Raw genomic sequence first — 21095 nt, forward strand, 5'->3', positions numbered from 1 at the left:
GTGTGTGTGTGTGTGTGTGTGTGTGTGTGTGTGTGTGTGTGTGTGTGTGTGTGTGTGCTTTTGAGGAAATACAATAGGGAATTGGAATGATGACAGAATTGAACAAAGACACATTTTAAACCTGCAGAGGTAGAGGAGGAGAACAAAGAGTGGGATCTGCAGAAATGTCTGTATCGAGGCATTTCAATTGCAGATATTTTTGGGACATATTTAGGCATTTATTTTCACAGGACAGATGTAAACATAAAAGAGGAGAGAGAGGGGGGACAACATTCAGCAAAGTATGACATATGACATATACAAACACTGTATATGTGTACCTTCTCTGCCAACTGAGCTAATCTTTTCTTTTTTTTAAATTCAAAAACAAAAACAAATCCTAATCTAATTAACTCTATATTGTTAACTGTGTAATTTGATCCTTAGCCATGAACTGTTATCCTGTGCAATTCAAAAAGTGCACAAATATCGGCGAAGTGTACTGAAAGTATAAAAAATAAATAAAACCAGTCACAATCTTAAACTGTTATCTTGTCAAATATTAAACTATTGTTGCTTTTATTACTTATGCCCTATCATTTAAGCAGCATTTACATGTTGCAACTGGATGGGACAGAGCCCATTTAAAGGAGTGCAACTAATTATGTAATAACTAGTACTAGTACAGTACTTTAAATCTGTAAATTAACCTGCCAATTATGCTGTGGATGTCCCATCAGTACTGATGGTATACTGTATGTACTCCATGAGAAAAATTAATCTCCCAGTGTGTGCTATAGTGACAGAAAAAGCGAGTTCTCCTGCTTGCAGAGTCGTGCAGCCGGGCCTATATTTACCAGGATGCATTGCAAACGAGAATGAACTTTGCAAAGCTCGCTTGGCATTTAACACAGTAAAAATCTACACCGTAAAGGATTTTCATCATTCAATCCCCTCACTCATGGAAAAGTAGCTAGTTTGCATCACAAGGGAAGAGAACAAGGATGTTAGTGAACAGTGATGGGAATAACAACGTTATAAAATAAAGGCGTTACTTTTTTCAGTAACAAGTAATCATATTGATTACTCTTACCATTTTAATAACGCCGTTACTGCTAAAATGTGGCGCGTTACTATAATTGAAGCTGTTTTTCCATCAGAACGACTTCCTCTCAGAGCCGAGAGGCAAAGACTTTTTTCTTCCTTTGTTAGTGGGCACAAGCTTATAAATGCTAACGATTGGCTGAGGTTGACTAAAATGTCATGGTAAGCCAATCAGAGGTAGAGATGGGCGGGCGTTCGAAAGTTCGACAGTTTCTGTTAATAATGTACTGTATTAAGTGTCCATTTCATTATAATATTCAGATTTTTCCTACATAATTGAACATGCATGTATATTTTATGTTTAATAATGACGGGGGGGAGTTGGGGTCACATTTGAGCATTTAGAAATGTACTTGCAAGTAAAGCATTAGTTACTTTCTGAAGTATCTAGTTAGTTTTATAATTTGTAACTGAGTATCTAATTTAGTTACTTTTTGGAAGAAGTAACTTTAAAAATAACTTTCCCACCACCCTTGTTTGTGAATGGAACACCCCCGCCTGCTACCAAAGTCCTCCAGTCCCGTCACTGGAGGATGGAAATAGGGCAGATTTTGCAGCTGCGTTCAGATAGATAGATAGAGAGATAGATAGAGATACGGGTAAATATTTTAATTCCTCCCTGAAAATGTAACCCACATTTATTTACTTTTGAAGTACCTCCCTTCTGGCAAAAAGTGGATTGAGGTTTTGGCATGTCAGATTCGTTGGGTTTGTTTTGACCAGTTGAGGTGGTTCGGGCATCTGGGAAGGATACCTCCGGGGGGCCTCCCTAGGGAGGTGTTCCAGGCACGTCCAGCTGGGAGGAGACCTCGGGGAAGACCCAGGACTAGGTGGAGAGATTTTACACAGTATCTGGCCTGGGAACGCCTCGGGATCCCCCACTCAGAGCTAGTTAATGTGGCTCGGGGAAGAGAAGTTTGGGGTCCCCTACTGGAGCTGCTGCCCCCGATACCCGATACCAGATAAGCGGATGAAGATGGATGGATGGATGGAGATTCGTTGCTTATCATTATGTAATATCTGTCCATGTTAATGCGTGCTGATGTCTGTGTGTTGCCAGTGTTCCTATCCTGTGTGGGAGGACTTCAGCGCCAAGGCCACCAAGCTGCATTCCCAGCTCCGGTAAGTTTCTTTAGCATGAAAAAAATGAAAACAAAAAAATCCATGAATAGTATTATCAAACTGTAACTATTCACTATTGAGAAAAAATAACAAGATGCTGCATTAGTTGAAACAGTTTTGGGAAAGAAAATGTGACGTCAGACAGTTTGTATCATGTTTTGATACTGATCCCAATATTTTTTAACCAAAGTTTCTATTTCTTAAATTTGCAAGAATTCTGTGATTTCCATAGGTTTTTGTGATTTGCATAGAATTTCCTTTTTGACAGATTGTTCAGATCCTGTAAATGAAGTAATTGAGTAGGTTGTTGCTCATTGAATAGTTGTCATCCTTGCTTGTATGCTTGCTTTTATTTCACTTGATTTACAGAACAATAAACTGAAACCAGAAAATGCATTTCCTGCAGAAAATGCGTGTGAATGCTGACCAGCTGCATTGCTAAAAATGAACTAAATTGCTGGCTTTAAATGCAGAATTAGGTAAAGCAGTGAGAAAAGTTGGAAAAGTGGGAATGGTTTAAATTAGTATAACGTTTAATGAAGTGTTAAATAAAACCAAATTTTTTTGAAACAATAGTGGAATCTTTTTTATTTTTCTGAAAAGCGGTTACAATGTTTTGACATATAAATTGTGTATGACAAGTAAATATTGCGGGGGCGTGAGAGCAAGTCATAGAGGTTTTACAATGATTTTCCCATGCTTCCCACTGTGGTGATGATCAGCCACTCTAAGTCATGCAATTGTCACTCCCTGTTAAGCTCAGAAAAAGACACTTACCACAAAACTGTAAAATATATCATGAAGCTGGATACAACTGTAACAGCTTAAGGTTTTGTGAACAGTTTAAAATCTGAATGACGGCTGTAGGTAAAAGCATGTGTGAGGAGTAGCATTTCAAAAAGAAAGAACCCTGAAGAGGGTTTGAAGATTGCTCCATTGACTTTAATGTAAAATAAAACTAAATAAAAAAAGGTCAATGTTTTCCCATCATGTCCTTATAGAGCTGAACATTTTGATATTTGAATGTTTTTTTGTATCTGAACGTATGCAGAAGTAAGATGCTGAATCAGCATTCACACTAACATAAGATTAATATATTTTACATATAAAAAAAACCTGTGTTGTGGGCATGCTTCTAGAGGTGGATGACACTGATATCAACTGGATGTAGCAACATACTAATTCATAAATCCACTATATTTTTTTAAATTGACCAAATCAAATATGCCATCACTACAATACCAGTGCAAAACCTGACCTTTGAATAATCATTTTATAAATTTAACAACTTCCATCCAAAGTAATTAGTGTTTTGTGTTGATCTAGAACCACCGTTCTGGCTGTCGTGGCCTTTTTGGATGCCTTTCAGAAGGTGGCGGACATGGCTACCAACACCAGAGGTAGGATAACTGTGTGTGTGTGTGTGTGTGTGTGTGTGTGTGTGTGTGAGTCTACTATACTTTTGGGATCCTGACAGCTTTGTGGGGCCAACATGCTGGACCCCACAAGTTTAAAGGGCTGTTTGAGGGTTAAGACCTGGTTTTAGAATCCGGGTTAGAACTAGGTTATGGTTAGGGTGAGGGTAAGGGTTAAGTTCAGGCATATAATTGTAATGGTTAACGTTAGGGTAAGGGGCAAGGGAATGCATTATGTCAATGATGGGTCCCCACAAAGATAGTGCCACAAACCTTTGTGTGTGTGTGTGTCTGTACCAAAGAGAGAATCAGTTCCCAGCTCAGAAAACAACAAGCTGTGTTCGCTGTTACCCTTTGCCAATGCTGTTGGGTTTTGTTGTTCTGAAGTGCCGTCCACATGGCAGCACCACTAGGAATCTCATCATGTTGTTGAGATATTATCAACCATGCAGCCTGCTGAATTCTCCTTTTACTGATCAAAGGGTTTCCAACTGCCTAAAGTTACACTTTGTACCAAACTTCAAAGTTCACTTCAATGTTTACAGAGACAAAATAAAGGATGGAAGTATCTCGTGGAGGTCAATAAAAGCTATTTCTGCAACGGGATATATATGGTTAGACTTCTCAGTGCAATGAGATGATACGTTTGGCATTCTATAGATAGTTCCAAACAACATGGCTTTTGGAGACAGATGCCCGTATTAGGAGGTAGTAGCTGGTGTTTGTCATTTTTTTAAATTTGACTATGCATAAAATAGAGCAGAGGAATCCTCAATTCTGTCTTTCTTTCATAGTATCAACATTGCCAGTGTCCTGTGCTTTTAATCTGTCTCGGTTAGCATTATAATTGCAACTAGAGGCTGTATCTCACTATAATTCCTATAATAGTTTCATGTTAGCTAGACAAGCCAACCACAGGGGATGGCAAGCAACCGCCACAACTGCTATGTTCACAATTTTTTCATTTTACAACAATGAAATGAGGCGCTTCTTTCTTACACTTCTATGCATGAGTTTAAAATGACTCCATAATGCAAACAAGAGTTTCTCTTTTAAAATTGGGCATTTAGTTGGGCTCCGGTTGGCATTTCCTTGTGATGGACACATTGGGTGATGCGGTTGAATGCGCCTTGGATGCAATGTGTTCCATTCCCATTCCCTAGGCCCACAGCTGAGGAGCAACACCACCATGCTGTCTTATACGCAACTCTCGCTCTCTGTTGCTGTTGTAGCTGCAGGCTGATCTCCCAGCTCTGGCGTTTGATTTATGCATGCCATACCTCGCACTCCAATTAGCATGTTGTGCTAACGTCAGCACCTGTTCCCAATAGCAGACGGCTTAAAGATTACGGGTGGAACTCATTGTATCAATCTACATAACACAAAGAAAATTCCTTTACCACAACAGTATTTTTTGGGCAAGTTGCTTCATTTCTAAATACTTGTCCTTATCAAGGTATTGTGACATTGTGACATTGTGTTTTCTACCCCCTGTTCCATCCTGGATTGTTTGATCATTTTGAATGCAAAGCTCAACATGACATTCTCTGAACTACACTCCAAAAAAACTCACTGAACTTTACAGAATTACAGTCAATGGATTGTGTAGTGTTTTTGGCTTGACACTCTTGATATTCCCTGCGTAGGCTTACAGCTGGGCTCTAGCTCTAATCGAATGTGGGCTGAGAGCTGAGAGGGTCAGACAAACATTCACCGCCCACCAAAGGCCGTCTGAATACTATCGTACCAGAGAGGGAAACAAGGAAGACTACCGTGGCTGTAACACAGCAAATTTCTCCTCCTGTTGTGACTTAATAGGTGCCAGCTGCCAGACAGTGTATGTGATGCGGATGTGTGTGTGTGTGTGTGTGTGTGTGTGTGTGTGTGTGTGTGTGTGTGTGTGTGTGTGTGTGTGTGTGGCCCCAGGTGGCATTCTACAGAGAAGGATACAGGGAAGAGGCTCGTGCTGCTTTTACAGGCCAGAAAGGAAATCACCAAGCTCTGTCAGCTCATTACACATGCTGCTACCACTCCCACACACACACACACACAGGGGCAAAAATATCACATGTATGATGTGGCAAGTAGACGAAGACTGTGTATCAGAGGGTCTTTGTACTTTTTGTACTGATGAGTCATTCCTGCTGGAGTCCATTTATGAAAATGCTGTACAATCGCTGCTCTTTCTCAGTGTGTGATGTTCTCAAATGGATTTGTTAAATGGATAGAGGCAATAGACGGCACCAATAATGATGCTCTCTGTCTTCCTACCATTTGCTATATCAATGTGCCACTTATTACCGTGTGTGTGTATGTGTGTGTGAAACCCAATGGGTACTGATGATGCTGTGCTCTGCTTTTGTACCGACACTCCCATTGATGAGCCTGCGTGGGCCGCTCCATTCAGTATGACAACCCCACCAAAGTGTTTTCACCAGCTAAATAGAAATGATAAAAACTGTCTCCTTGAAGATAATTTTTATGTGTGTGTGTGTGTGTGTGTGCTTAGTACAGTTGAGGCTCATTCCCATGAGCTTCAACTGTACTTAGCAGAGCCTCAGTGGGCTGCTAACATGGCCGTACACTGATATGAACACCACCAACTTTCAGATTGAAGACAACTATAGGGGAAATACAGAACACCCTGGACTGTATAGGCCTACGATTATGTGTCTCAGTACTTAGTACTTATTTAAAGTATTTTTTGGGATGATTATTTAAACACATCCACATATTGAACAAGGCTGTATACTGCATCACACACTCGGTCAGTGGGGTTTTCTTCTGCTGGATCAGGGCCATCTTTTGTTTTCTGCTGGGTCCCTAATGATTAGACACCAGATACATTCAGTTGTCCTCTTAAGCTGATAAAGTTAAAGATCGGAGCCATGGAGGGGGAGAGAAACAGTTTTTCTTGTGTGGTTGTGATGTTGTGTGTGTGTGTGTGTGTGTGTGTGTGTGTGAGAGAGAGATTTAGCAAGTGGGTCAAATCCAGCAGGAGGAAATGTGCAATTGTTTGTGAATTCCCCGGTGAGAGGTGAATTTGAGTGCACTTTCAGATGTGTTCTCCACTCTTATAGCCCAAACATCCACTATCCCCAGGGCGAACTGGCCACATGTGTGTGTGTGTGTGTGTGTGTGTGTGTGTGTGTGTGTGTGTGTGTGTGTGTGTGTGTGTGTGTATGTGTGTGTGTGTCAACGTACTGTATGCATGGGTGCATGTTTGTCAGTGTGATGTTTCCTATGTTAAATACCATGTTTAATTGCACTTTTTTTAAGATTCTTTTTTGGCTTTTATTGCCTTATTGACAGGACACATTAAGTAAGGGAAGTGAGAGCAAGATGGGGATGACATGCAGCAAAGGGACCAAACCTGCGGCCGCCGCGGCTAGGACTGAGCTAACCAGGCGCAATATTAATGCACTATTTAATAAGTGAAAAGACACACACAGATAAGCACTGAGGAACAGACACACAGCATTATATGTTCGTTCCGACATTCTGTTTCACTTTAATCGTCCAATGCGTAGGAATCTCTCCCATCTAGCGTTGATAATATATCGCGATCAGCTCTCTCGCTCCACGCAGTTCATATAATTTTGAATAAGAGGTAATTAAAATGACTTTCAAAACCAAATAAAGATAACACAGCATCCAGAGTTCTGCTTCATGTTGTATGAACTCACATAATTCAGTTTAAAGTGTCCACCATGGCCATTGTGACAATGCCATGTGCCATTTTTACAAACAAAATAACTTTGAGGTATAAAAGTAATAATACATAACATTTACTCCACTTTGTGTAACACCTCTCGTTTGAAATAACTTTATTGGTATGTAGCAAGCTGCTGCTCACATAAATAGGATAGGTTTCAGCGTTTAATATGTAAAGTTAAGTTAGCACCATGGATAGCCAATGCTTAGAACTGTGTGTGTGTGTGTGAGTGTGTGTGTGTGTGTGTGTGTGTGTGTGTGTGTTTTAAGTGCTGTTAAGGGAAACATTTAAAAAATGAATGTCCGTAGAAAAACACTTCTGTTTTTTACATCAACCCCTCTCTCTTTATTACCATGGGGACAAATACCATTGTTGTTTATGATGATGATGATGATGATGATGATGATGAAAATGATAAACCTGGTTATATCCCTCACCCCCTTTCCCTCTCTCTTTTCGTCTCCACACAGACTCTCTGCAGTAGCTGCAGCATTAAAACCTGGGTCAATCCCAGGACTCTCACTATGCTCACTTGGCACAAGGAACAGCTGTAAACCGTGTGTGTGTGTGTGTGTGTGTGTGTGTGTGTGTGTGTGTGTGTGTGAGAGAGAGATATAATGAGCATGGTGATCTGATGGTACAGAATAGCGTTTATTGCCAAGCTTCTTGGCTGCATCTGAATGCAACGTTTCATAATGAATATCATAAATCTTATTTTTACACACACACACACACACACACACACACACACACACACTCCTACATTTACCCAGACAGTCACCCTTCATTCTTTAGACCCTCTAATCTCTATTGTTTTAACCTCTTACACAATAGCAACTGATATTGGCTGTTTTTTTTGTGAAAAGATTATTTTTTAGGCGTTTTTTACCTTTTTATTTTTGACAAGAAAGAGCTATCTGGGCGCCCACTGACTGTGGTTTTAAAGTTGAAATGAGAACCAAAGTTTTTTTCAGCTCGAGGCCACGGCCACCGTGAGGCGAGTAAATATGACAACATGGTTTACGGGTGTTCTCAGGTTGTCTTCTTAACACTTTCATGAAATGCAGAAACCAAGGGCCTACTCCATTTCACGTGTGTTAAATCTAGCTTAACCCTCATGGTGTCCTCGGGTCAAATTGACCCATTTTCCTATATTAAAGTTCTTTGTAATTACCCAATTGTAATTACCCAAAATAACATGATAGATTCCACACAACGCTCTTTGGCAAGTACAAATCTCTACTTGATTTCTATCTTTCGTTATTGTTAATAATGACAAAACTTTATTTCAGTATCCAATTACATTTTATTTATAGTATCACATTATAACAAAAGTTATCTCGAGACACTTTGCAGATGGAGTAGGTCTAGACCACAGTCTATAATTTATGAAGCCCTAACAATTCTAGTAATTTCCCCGAGAGCAGGCAGCTATTGCGACAGTGGTGAGGAAAAACTCTTTTTAGGAAGAAACCTTGGACAGAACCAGGCTCTTGGTGGGCGGAGTCTGACAGGCCAGTTTTTGGAGGGGGACGCAATAACAGGAAAACCGTCACAATAAAGAATGAAACATTACGCTGTAAACCCTTTAAATCTGAGCATGCGCAACTCACATCTGCACTTCACTCATATTGGCTAGTGACAATGCTTATGCGCATTCTCCGCCTCTTCTTCTGTGTTTTTTGGAGAATTTCTGTAACAAAAACAGCGCCACCTATAGGCCTGGAATATGAAGTAGCGTGTTGAGTCATTTCCAAATGGATCCGTTTGGACACACATATTCTAGAACCGATGCCAGGCAAGACGGGGAAAAAGATATGGTGTGTGGACTACATGTAGCCACACTGCTGCATAGATTTGTAGTTTTCTATCTTCATGCTTTCTCTATTACACCCTACACTTTATAATATCAATTCATGTTCTTAATACTGTACATTTAAAGAAAAAGAGTGATCGTTTTCATACTAAGCAAGAAGTGGGTAGAAACAGGACACTTAAATGCAGATGGTGAAAAGGAAAGCAGAGAAACTAGGCTGGGAAACTCATTTCCAACATGTTTATCTTCTTCTGTGATGCCAAAGGAAGGGAGCTGGGGGACAGGAAGCAATGAAGTTTATAGGAAATGTGGTCTTGATTTTCAGAAGCATTACCACTAGTAATACGACTAGTGTGACATAGAGGCTGCCAGTGATCCTGACCCCGGTCCCAAGTGTTTACAATCATTTTGCTAAGGTAGGAATTTTAATTAAAGAACAGTTTATTTGTGTTTTAAAGGGCTACACACAGCACATTTAAAGCATGACAAAAGAGGAATGACACATTGATTTCTTGTAAATTGAGAACTTCAGATTTGAGGCACAGTGGCGCTGTGTGGAGAATAATGTGTTGCAATGGTAGTGAAATGATGCAGAGCAACAGTCGAGGATTGTTTAAGACCCCAGAGGAATGGAGTGATGACTTTATGAAAAGGCAGAGGTTCATGCTTGAGAGAGCAATAAAGACGGACAGAAGAGGGCTGTTGTGGGGAATTGTGAGGAAGACTTCAACGGCAGGCCTGTGCCGTCACTGTGGATACGGGCATCAGCTGAGTCACTGGGATAGTGGTTTGCATCTTTTTCTTCCGTTGCACCCCCCCCCCCCCAGGCTTGTCAGTTTCATCACCACCATTCATTTTGTGCTGGGTGTTGTAAAACACTGTTAACTTAATACAGTGGAAACTTATTTTTCACAGTTCAACTGTTAATGTTTAGGTGGCTTTGGTCAAGATTGCATTCTGTTACTAACCTACTTGTTGTTGCAAGGGGGGGAGGGGGGGGGGGGGGCTGTGGATCAGTGGAAGAGCGGTCGCCTGCCAATTAGAAGGTTGGTTGTTAGATCCCTGGCCCTCCCATGTCAAAGTGTCTTTGGGCAAGACCATGAACCCCGCGTTGCCCCCAAGGATGCAGCATTGGTGTTTAAATGCGTGTAAATGTTGGCTCCTTGTACGCCAATGGTGAATGGTTCCTGTACTATGTAAAAGCGCAATGAGTATTCGTTGAGACTAGAAAAGCACTATATAAGACTGGTGGCCCCCAGGCCACACGTACCCCTCTTTCTCAGTGCAGCCCGCAAATGGATTTTACAATATGAAATTGTTGCTTTCACAGGTATTGGGAGCATGGGGGCCATTACATTCGAATTGTAATTATGCTGCCCAGGTTTGGAGGGCACTACCTCAAAAGACAAGCAACTGCCCCCTCGTCAGGTCTTGACCAGCAAACCTTATCCGCAAAGACACAGTGTGAAGAAACGCATGAGTTTGGTTGGGGACCAAAGGGTTGCTGGTTGCTGGTTCAAGTCCGCATACGGACGAAAGTATGGTGGTGGACTGGTAGCTGGAGAGGTGCCAGTTCACCTCCTGGGCAATGCCAAGGTGCTATTGAGCCGAACCCCCCACTGCTCGGGGCGCCAGTCTGTCGGCAGCCCCCCCACTCTGACATGTCTCCATTTAGTGCATGTATAGGTACTGAGCATGTGTGTGTAATTAAGACATGTGTGTAATAACAGGTAATGTAATTTACTCTTGCAGGATTAATAAAATATACATTTTTATTATTCAAAAAGAAAACTGGACCAAGAGAATTGTGTCTTCCAGGCAAGATGGAAAACACGGAATTTGCCCTTAGTCTGCCTGGAAACAAAATCAGAAAATAGTTGTAATAATAATAATAATACGTTTATTTAAAGGCGGCTTTCTTGGCACTCAAGGACGCCGCACAGGGAATTCATATATTAAAAACAGCAATACAAATACTATACATAATAAAACAGCAAAAAAAAATACTATACAACAGCAAAACAAATACTATACAGCAAAACAACAGAAAAGGCAGAGCAATAGACATTTAGGTGGAATAGGCAGTTTTAAACAGATGTGTTTTTAGTTGAGACTTGAAATTGGGGAATGAATCAATGTTTCTGAGTTGGGGGGTATTTAAATACATTAACATAGATTTTTAATTTCACTGAAATAATTGTACATTCACACCGCGGCCGACTTCAGCTTCAAAAGAAGCTCCGGATGCCGTTTCAAGGACACTTATCAAAAAGTCCTTGGGAGCTTTCGACGCTTGGCCGCTTTGGCGAGGCAGCACGTATGTTCGACTGTATGTTTCTCTGAAATCAGCCAGCGCGAAGGACGTCCATCCGATTGGTTGATGAACCACTTCTGGTTATTGCACTTCTGGTTAGACCCAAACTGCATTTCGTTGCCTTGTACCTGTGCCTGTGTAATGACAATAAAGTTGAATCTAATCTGAATCTAATCTAATCTATAATCAATAGTGTCCGTCCCTGAGCTAGATGTTTCGAACGTGCATCCATTAGCTACTTTCAGGTAGCTGTCACAACCATTTTAGCTAACTATTTTAACTATGTATCCATTTCTTTTAGCTATTTGGTCAACTTTAGCTATGTTTAGCAAACTATTTCAACCATGTATCCATTAGTTACTTTTAGCTAAGTATTTCAATTAGATGTCCCAATAATACATATTAATAAGAAAAAGGTTGCAGGAATTGTATGCCTGTGTGTGTGTGTGTGTGTGTGTGTGTGTGTGTGTGTGTGTGTGTTCGTTCAGTATAATAAAAAACCTATTTAACACTACCTCATTAACTAGCTGGCCGGCAATCCATGTTGGCATGCACTGATGACTCCCTGGGTGGGAGGAAGAGTGGTAACACTTAAATGTGAGGCCACTTAAGTTAATACAGCCACACACACACACACACACACACACACACACACACAGGCGGTTGCACACGGATGCAACTCAGCAAGAGTGGTTTCCCTTATTCAGCTTGCAGCATGGCACCCCCCCTGCACAGGCCACCTGCTAGTTAATACCACAACTCCCACACACAGAGACACTCCCACACACACACACACACTCACGCCCACATGCAATTCGAACATGCATGTGTATTAGCTTACAGGCATGTGTGTGTAAACTTGTATAACCACTGCAAAAACAATTGTGACGGCACACATGCACATACACACATGCATGGTTCAGCCTGTTGAAATGACATGCAATTGGAACAATTAAGACATGAAGAGTATGCTTAAGATTCATACTAATTTCAGCTGTGTGATATTTTTGAATTATAACGTGTGTGATGCCTTCATGTCTCCCCCTTTTCTCGCTGTAACTCTGTCATGGATCGGACGTCCCTTCAGCCAATCACAGACAAGTGGGATCACATTTACGAGCGTGGTTGCCAGGCAACAAGCAGAGAGAGAGAGAGTGTGTGAGAAGGAGAGGGAAGTGGTGGCAGAGAAAAAAATAGCCATGTTGTTGCCAAGAGGAGAGGAGAAATCTGAGCAAGATGGCTTAATTGCATTTCAAAGAAAACAGTAGCGTGGCGTTCACGGTCAACTGGAGAGGCTCTTGATCTGATACAGCTGATCATGCAACCAAAGTGGTTGAACTGGGGAATGTAGGCCGCTATACATAACTGGGTTAGCATGATGATTAGTCAGCTACTGACCTTACCACAACCCCACTGAATACATTGTGACCTATATGATCTAAATCTATAATTGAATTGTCTGCCTTTCTCCAAGTTTTTCTCTTTCCAATCCCCAGCGGGGCGGTCAGGGAATCAGCCAATAAGAAACAGTTTAGCTGGATTATTCATGTCTTTTGGAGATAAAAAAACAGAAAGTGAGTGCCATTGTTGGGCGGCAAAGGGCCAGCCACACTGCAACTATGACGAGGACAGTGGTGGACGGTATTGTAAGGATCAGGTTCAGGGCAATGGAAACACTGAGAGCCAATCAAAATCAATCCCAATTTGCAGGGTGGCACATTCAAACATATTCATAATAGCGTAGGCTATTGATATATGAAGTGTACTGACTTTTCATAAATCAACATAATCTCTCTCTCTCTCTTTCTCTGTCCTTGCTGTGCGCATATACTTTTCTAAACTGTTTTATTATTCATATTATTACATCCTTATACATTAGAATGAAAAACAAACGAACACAAGCGTACGCCTATCCTGGAGTTTTATGAATCGATTAATCGTTTTATCCCAAAATAGTTGAAAATGTTATGAATATATTGTATTTTAATGAATATTTTCCACAGCCAAAGATCAGCTTAACACAACAGCTTGTTCTATTTAACTAATGCTCCTGACATTTAAGAAGCATTTTGGCTCGAGAAAAGGACAAGAACTATTAGTCGTTAATCAAAACAGTCAGCAAGTCATTTTGTGTCTTATCGGCAAATTTTTGTATTAGTGAGTCTTAAAAATAAGTTCTTTCTTTCCTTCATTTTCACCCTCTTTACCCACTGTGTGAGCAGGCCGTGGCTGAGAGGCCTGCGGTTGTGGAGCGCTACAACAAACAACATTGTCTTTAATTAAGCCTCAACCTCAGTGTGCGTCTTTTTTCCTGCACAGCCACCTCCTATGTCTCTCTTTCTCTCTCTCTCTCTGTCTTTCTCTCCACCATAGAGCTCTCCTCTTCTCCCCAACTCTTATGTGCTTCCTCTATCCTTATGCTCATCCCAAACCCTCAACTCTTCTCCTCCCTTCTCTCCTCCCCCCCCCCCCCCCCCCCCCCCCGCTCCACTTTACTTCTCATCACGTTTCTCCCATTAAATCCGGCCTTGCATCATTCCTATTCCTCCTTTGCTCTCCTCGTTCCCCTCCTGGCTCTCTCTTTCTCTCTCTGGTAGCTCTCTAAGGACATTTCCTGATGTCACAGTGCAGTATTGTCCCAGAGGTCAACAACACAACACATGCTCTGTTGCACACACACACACACACACACACACACACACACACACACGTACGTATGCAGTGCACTCCCTCAGTAAGCATGGGAAGCTGAGCTCAGTGAGTCTTGCCGCTCCAAGGCCAAGTCCTGTTTAGTGAGACAAGAGGCTGGAGTGAATGTAAGAGAGAGAGAGAGAGAGAGAGAGAGAGAGGGAGAGAGAGAGTGTGTGTGTGTGTGTGTGTGTGTTTTTGTGTGTGTCTGTTTGTGTGTGCTCAGAGTTAGTGAGAGTTAGGTGTTAATCCGTAGCATTAACAACCATCAGCCAGGCGTGATAACTGGTGTGGCTGGTGCTGGCTCAGCTGTACGTACACACACACACACACACACACACACACACACACACACCCTTGCAGTGCTATCCTTCTGACATCATTCTATACACCCTGGCCGTAATGATCAACACTATCCACCCTTTTCTCTGGAAAGTTATCACTGCATCAATCATTTTATCTTTAATTGCAACATATCGCGAGGTAAACAGTAGAAATCTGAGTTCAGACTATACAGTAATTACCAGAAATGTGCTCTTACCCGTGTCTGATTGGCCACAGCATTGTCAGACAACCCAGCATTTTGTTTTGTTTGTGTTCAGTGGTCTCATTCAAATAGATGAGAAATGTACTGTCCATTTTTTTCATCATTACATATTGGTTTGTCTTTGAAATATAAAAAAAGAGATGATAAAACGTGTTTTCAGGGCTAAGGTAACCTTTTTAAATGTATTATTTGGTCAGATCAAGAGTCCAAAACCAACGACTTTCAATTTACAAATATATAAATTGTCATCAAATTCTGAGATGTGGGGAACCAGTACATTAATAAAAAAGAGTTTTTAATGAATGTAATGTAGTGATAGCACAACACTGCCTCGGTATTCCTCCTCATAGCCCTGAAGCTACATAGTGGACTTGTTATATTCTGGCATGTTTACAACATATTCCTTCCTGCTTTCGTCACGTCTGTTACGCATGTGCTTGCATTTGTCCTTCGTGATGCGCATGTGTCTATTTGCGTACAGGTAGTGCGTGTGTGCTTCATCTTCATTCAGTTTTTTTTCCTGCTACCTTCCATTTGCTGCAGCTCTGCCGCTGGGGTGCATTGCCATAGCAACAGTGGCACACACAGATGGCACTGTGTTATGTTTTTGGGAGCGCTCTGTCTAACAAGGGGCGAGGCGTTCCAACAGACAATTTTTTCATATTAAATATTATATAATATTAACCCCTTTAGACACTTGTGTAACAAGATAGTCTCAACTCAAGCTCACCTTGTGGGATACAGTTCTAATATTGATTACATGTTTTTACATAACATGCTACATACATGCTAAATTATTGCCATATACAGAATGAGAGGTTGCACACCTCTGGAGCAGCTAGGCGTTAAGTGTCTTGCTCAGGGACACACTGGTTAATGTAACGCAGCGGGAATCAAACCATGATCTCACACACCAAAGGGATAGGTCATATCCCCACCCCCGACACAGAGGCTGTATATTTCTGTGTAGGGCTGGGTACCAACCCAATTGCCTCTAAAGTATAGACTATCGAAAAAAGCTTTGTCATTAAATACCAATTTTGAATACTTAAGGAGTAAATCTCATCAGAATCAGTGAGCCAATAAGCATGCGGCGTGCTTCTACCAAGATCCTATTGTTGCGGTGAAGCGGAATAAGGACCCAGTAGCAGAGATGAGGGAGGCAGGCAGGCAGGAGCAGGTACACAAGGATTTATTAAGTCCAAAGTCCAAGAAAAATACAGGGAGCAAAAAAACAAAACAGCCAAATCCAAAAAATACAAGAATCCAAAAGGGTCCAGGGAGAAGAAAGGCAGGGAAAACTCACAGGGAAAACCAGGCTACAGGTATGGGAATATTCAGCAGGAACACACACGGGAGTACGCCGATTGAGTCATGAGACATAAAACAATCTGACAAGAAACAAAGGGAACACAGAGGTTATACACAATGATGCTGATGATTGAATACACAGAGAAGGGGCTTACGTAATAGGAGCTGAAAAATAAATAAAGAGATTTGTAGTGTGTTGTGTTGTAATTTCTCTTTGTTAAGATGGATTATAAAATTGGTATTGAAAAACATGTCCTCAGGAACCGGTATCAAATTCCCAGTATTGGTACTGGTACCGGTATTGAACGTTTTTGAACATTTACCAGCCCAGGGAGTCTCTGACAGACTTAGGCTGTGTACAAGAAGCCTGTGAATTCACTTCAACCCCCCGATGGGAACGCTTCTGGGAATTCTTCTACGTTACTCGTTATTTGTTGTGCTATGTCAACAGTTCTCTTGACAGTCACTGGAGGTTGCATCATAGTTGGAGAGAGACTCATTAGCAGCAACAGCAGAACAGGGTTTCCCACAGCTACCTGACCTCCTGCCAGCCAGCCTGCTCTCATTTAAAGTGTTCTCAGAGACCCACTGTCCCCTCCTGACCATGTGTGTGTGTGTGTGTGTTATTTGTTTAACTATCTGTGTTACTGTAGGGGTCGTGACCCAATCGTTCTCTCATTCTGCTAATTTTCCTCCAATCTGGTTTTCTGTGATGCATTATCTGGGGGAGTCAAGTGATGCAGCGGAGCATGCATGTTATCCAGACTACATTACCCACAATGCTATATTTAGTCCACTGCAGTGTGTGACTCAGCCCAGCCGAGGCTAACTCTTACTTGTTAACACTATACGTACAGCTACGTTGATATTTGTCTTGTCTTTTCAGAAAGACTGGGCTACAAAAGCAGCATCATAACAACCATGATTACTGGAAGAGAGATGATTAAATCAAGCTTGAAAACAGAAACACATGCTCACACGGAATCTGCAAATGCAGAATTTTTTCACTCATCCAGGTCATGCCAGTTCTCTTTGATAAGCAAAATGCAAATCCAAATCAAATGCTTATAGGTGTGTCAGACGTTGAGGAATGTATGAGTCTGAGATTAACCAGGCATTATAATTACAGTAAGGGTTAATATCCATTCATAAGGATGTGTGTATGTGTGTGTGTGTGTGTGTGTGTCTTTCTGCTTTTTTCCTGACACAACAAGACACACAGACATCGTTTCTCACCCTTCGGCTGCTCATATGTTGCATCCATGCAGATGGCATGCTCCGCGTTACGGTGGACACCATCCGTAGAACGCATGGTTGATATTGTGCACATTGACGTGCGAGTGCTATTAAGACTGTGTGAGAATGTGTGTTTGTTCTGTACATGCACATGAGCATATGTTAAGCTGTGTTTCAGGAGGTATGTAGCGTGTGTGCGGCAGTGATTAGTGTGTGATTAGTGACATGAAGGGTGAATGAGCAGTGAATACCAAACACTTTTCCACGCGGGGCATGACCATGTATGTTTCCAAGCCTGTGTATGTGCTCGACATGCAAACCAACGTGTGAGGAAGCCATGGCGAGCAGTCATTCTGAGGACTCTGTGTAACGTGTGTGTGGGAGAAAGTTTCTAAGTTGCTCTTCTCTCTGAGCGTGTGTTAAGAAATACCAGTTGCCTTGACTGAAGCTTTATCATTCCCTCTTTCCTAGGGATGTAACGATGCACTAAACTCACAATTTGATCTTATTTGCGATTTTAAGTTCAAGATACTATTTCCTCAATTTTCTAACAGATGAGGAATGAGCTGCAGACAAGTGACTGTAATAAAACATTCCTGTGAACTGTGGAAAACAGCAGATGTGATAACCTCTTCAAATAAATAAACCAAGTAGGTATAGTGACGTCTGAAGTCAAACAAATTAAATCAAAAGTAGATTACATCCTTGGTTGTTTGGACCAAGGTTGTTTTTTTTTTAAAGTTTTTAAACTGTTTATTTTCTAATTTTTTTACTTTTTTTTTTGTACATATTTAACAGATTCACAATGCATTGTAAAATCCCTTCTCAGTTCTGTCAAACAAATTAAAAAAAGATAATAAGAAGAAAATCTTGTTTGTTGAAACTGATCAAAGCCCTCATTTTGGCGAGTATGAACCTCGCATGTGTTCTTGGGCAAGGCACTGATCTCAAGTTACCCTTGATTGCCCAATTGACCGGTCGAATTGAAGGTCGAAATCTTAAATTTAATAGGTCATAACCGCCGCATCAGGGACGGACACATCAGCTTGTTGGCGATCCACCAAAATGATGCATGCATCATTCTTGCACCATGCACCATGTTTTATAGATCCAACTGCTGACTCAATATTGCTAGAATTGGTCCAAAAAAGGTGAGAGTACCCTAAATCAGCAGTTGCATGACATGATCATTGCATGTGTCTTGGATATATTATTATTCATACTTGCTGTATACCTTGTGGGGGTGACTCCGAATAGTCAATGAATTCCACATCTGGAATATATGGGTGTGGTGAATGTCTGAATTAACATAGCATTGATTGGTTTCTCCCAATAAATCAAGATAAATAGCCTATTTCTCTATATTAGTTCTGTACTCATGTGGACCAGTAGTGCTGGTACCCAGTACCGGTGAGTACTTGCAGACTGGGTGGTGATGGTGCAGTGGCTTGACACATGCCTTTGGTGTTGGAGATCTGGGTTTAATTCCCACTACCAATGTATCCCTTGAGCAAGACACTTAACCCCTAGTTGCTTCAGAGTCAAATGACCTCATTTTGTCTGAATCAAAATTGCAGGTGGAAAGGTACCTCGGACCACGGTCCGGATCAAAGGATCAAAAGAGGCGGTCCAGATCAGGCTGAACCATGGTCCGGTTCGTTTAAAGTGTGCTCTGGTTGGCCCTCCTTGTGTTACAAGACCGGGGAAGCTCCTTTAAGGAATAGCTTGGAGGCACTTAGTGTGTAGCTACATGAGAGAGAGAGTGACGGAGTCAGAGCTCAGAGCAGACAGCTGTCGGCCATCAGAGCAGAGAATACATCAGCAGTTTGCTCGTTAAGTGGTAGTAAATGTACAGTGTAGGTTTCCATTTGTCTCCAGAAAGAAAGTTCCCGTATCTTGCGTCTCAACAAAAACAAAAAGAGCCTTGGCAGAAGGAGAGAGCAGCAGTCAGTTGAAAAAACTGCAGACAGAGAGAGGACACGAGAAGACAGGGAAACCTGTCTACAAACCACTAAATTACAAATATCTGGAGACAGGGGGCGTAGCACAACATTCTGGGCCCTGTAGAAAGCCATTCTCTATGGAACCCTGCTCGTATCCGCAGCTACTCCTTCTAGCATCTTTTTGTGCCCTCCTCACAGGGCCCTGGGTACTCAGTCCCCTTTTTCCCCTAAGTCCGACTCCTCTGGAGAAGCAGCTCACGCATTTGAAGAGGCATTTGCATAACTGCAGTGTGAAACCAAAACTTACCAGATCAAATCCATACAATGTAACAAAAACATGAACTTTGGTCCGGACTGTGGTTTGGATTTTCAGATATGAAAACGCCCTTCAGCTCTGTCTAGCCTGTACATCAGGGGTTTTCAATGTTTTTTAGGCCAAGGACCCCTTAGCTGAAAGACAGAGTAGGGACCCCCTATTACATACTGTAAACTGTATAAAATTGCAATAAAAGTTGCATTGAAATGGGCCGGATGGATGAAAATGAACGGTAGCGGATTCTCTGGCACAATGCTTAAGTTGAACTGTTATATTGGCTACCTTATGCTTATCTTCAATGCGTTCATTACAAGTTTTTTTTATAAACAGATCAATTTATCTTTGGTATTTAAATGTTAAGACATATTTTAATTTTTGAGATATATGGACGCACTAACTTTATGTGGATATCATTTGTGATATTGAGATACTTGCTTCAGTTACATTTCTAGTGATGAATCGGCGAAAACACGTTTTATTTCTCTGATTCACGGCTTTGTTCTAACGCCGCCGGGCGCTCCTTCTCTTCAGGCACTCTTTAGCTCCCTCCACCATTAGGGCTCAACGGTATGAGAAAAATATCTTATTGCGATTATTCTGACTGATATTGGGATATGATTGAAGACATTGGAGGGAATGATCATTTTTGTATCATTGTTCTCATTTTCAATGAAAATGATTGAAGTTGATTTTTTTTTTCTTTAGTCTGTAGGATACAATATGTAGGCCGGGACGTCTCTGCAGCACTACCGTACTTTAGTTCAGATTGGTTTTGCCTTTAACAAATATTGCGCCGCCCTGCGATTTGGATATTGCTCTAGTTCATATTGCAACATTTCAATAAAATTCCAATTAATTGCGCTGTCCTATCCATTATATAACGTTACCGTGCTTTTGGGCGGTCGTTGAGGCACCGTCTATGCTCTGCCATTTTGACCAGCTGTCAGTAAAATAAAAATAAAATGGATTATAGATCATTTATTTTCTAAAGATTATGGCTGACTTTACTGGATTTCTATTGGCTGTTGAAACAGGTGACATGTCTCCTTCCTTTCAAACATTGTGAACTGAACCCGGCTTTGTGTTGCCTTAGTCTCATATCTCATATATCTCTCAGATCTCATAACTGCTTTCACGGGCAACTCATAGAAGTGAAGCCATTAGAAGATAGGATTCGGACAATTTGTTAATTATGATCAGATTGTTTCATAAAAGGATCATTATACAACTATGTAGTGGAATAACATTGGACCTTAGAATGAAATTCAAACGTCAACATTTGTATCAATGAGAGAAAAGATGTCCAATCAATATTAGGCTGCTAAGGTGCACAAATGTATTTTCAATTGACTTTCCCTTTCATTGATTCTAGTCCGGTGTCACGTTGCTGGATCCGAGGGAAGGGGATTTGAAACCATACTGTTTAATGGTTTTGTGATATTGCTTTTCCATTATATATTTTGAAATGCATTAGTGAGGTCATCGCATATGGAGCTGGTAGGGATTCAGTTTCTTGCTCAAGAACACTTCACCAGGGTGGCTGCTTGCTCACAACCCTCAACCTGACAACAGCCTTCCTTTACACTGTG

At 41.3% G+C, this 21095-nt stretch overlaps 1 protein-coding gene and 1 long non-coding RNA gene across 9 annotated transcripts in view; one reads left to right on the top strand and one right to left on the bottom strand.

The window, feature by feature from the left end:
* The window catches only part of mtss1lb (MTSS I-BAR domain containing 2b), a 75799-nt gene that overhangs the window by 21474 nt on the left and 33230 nt on the right, over positions 1-21095 (top strand). For 7 of the 8 annotated variants that reach the window (XM_034867456.1, XM_034867488.1, XM_034867472.1 and 4 more), the window contains exons 2-3: positions 2144-2205; positions 3532-3605. The exons of the other annotated variant lie outside the window; for it this stretch is intronic. In XM_034867456.1, the coding sequence (XP_034723347.1) occupies positions 2144-2205; positions 3532-3605 (136 nt within the window). The remainder of the gene's footprint in view (positions 1-2143; positions 2206-3531; positions 3606-21095) is intronic. 8 annotated transcript variants of the gene reach the window in all.
* On the bottom strand, positions 16441-20063 carry LOC117942183. The gene is made up of 3 exons (XR_004656084.1): positions 19905-20063; positions 19675-19680; positions 16441-16450 (listed from the first exon to the last, which is right to left on the bottom strand). It is a non-coding gene; the product is annotated as an uncharacterized LOC117942183 (long non-coding RNA).

Source organism: Etheostoma cragini, chromosome 1 (genome assembly GCF_013103735.1).
Source record: "Etheostoma cragini isolate CJK2018 chromosome 1, CSU_Ecrag_1.0, whole genome shotgun sequence".
Taxonomy (NCBI): Eukaryota; Metazoa; Chordata; class Actinopteri; order Perciformes; family Percidae; genus Etheostoma; species Etheostoma cragini.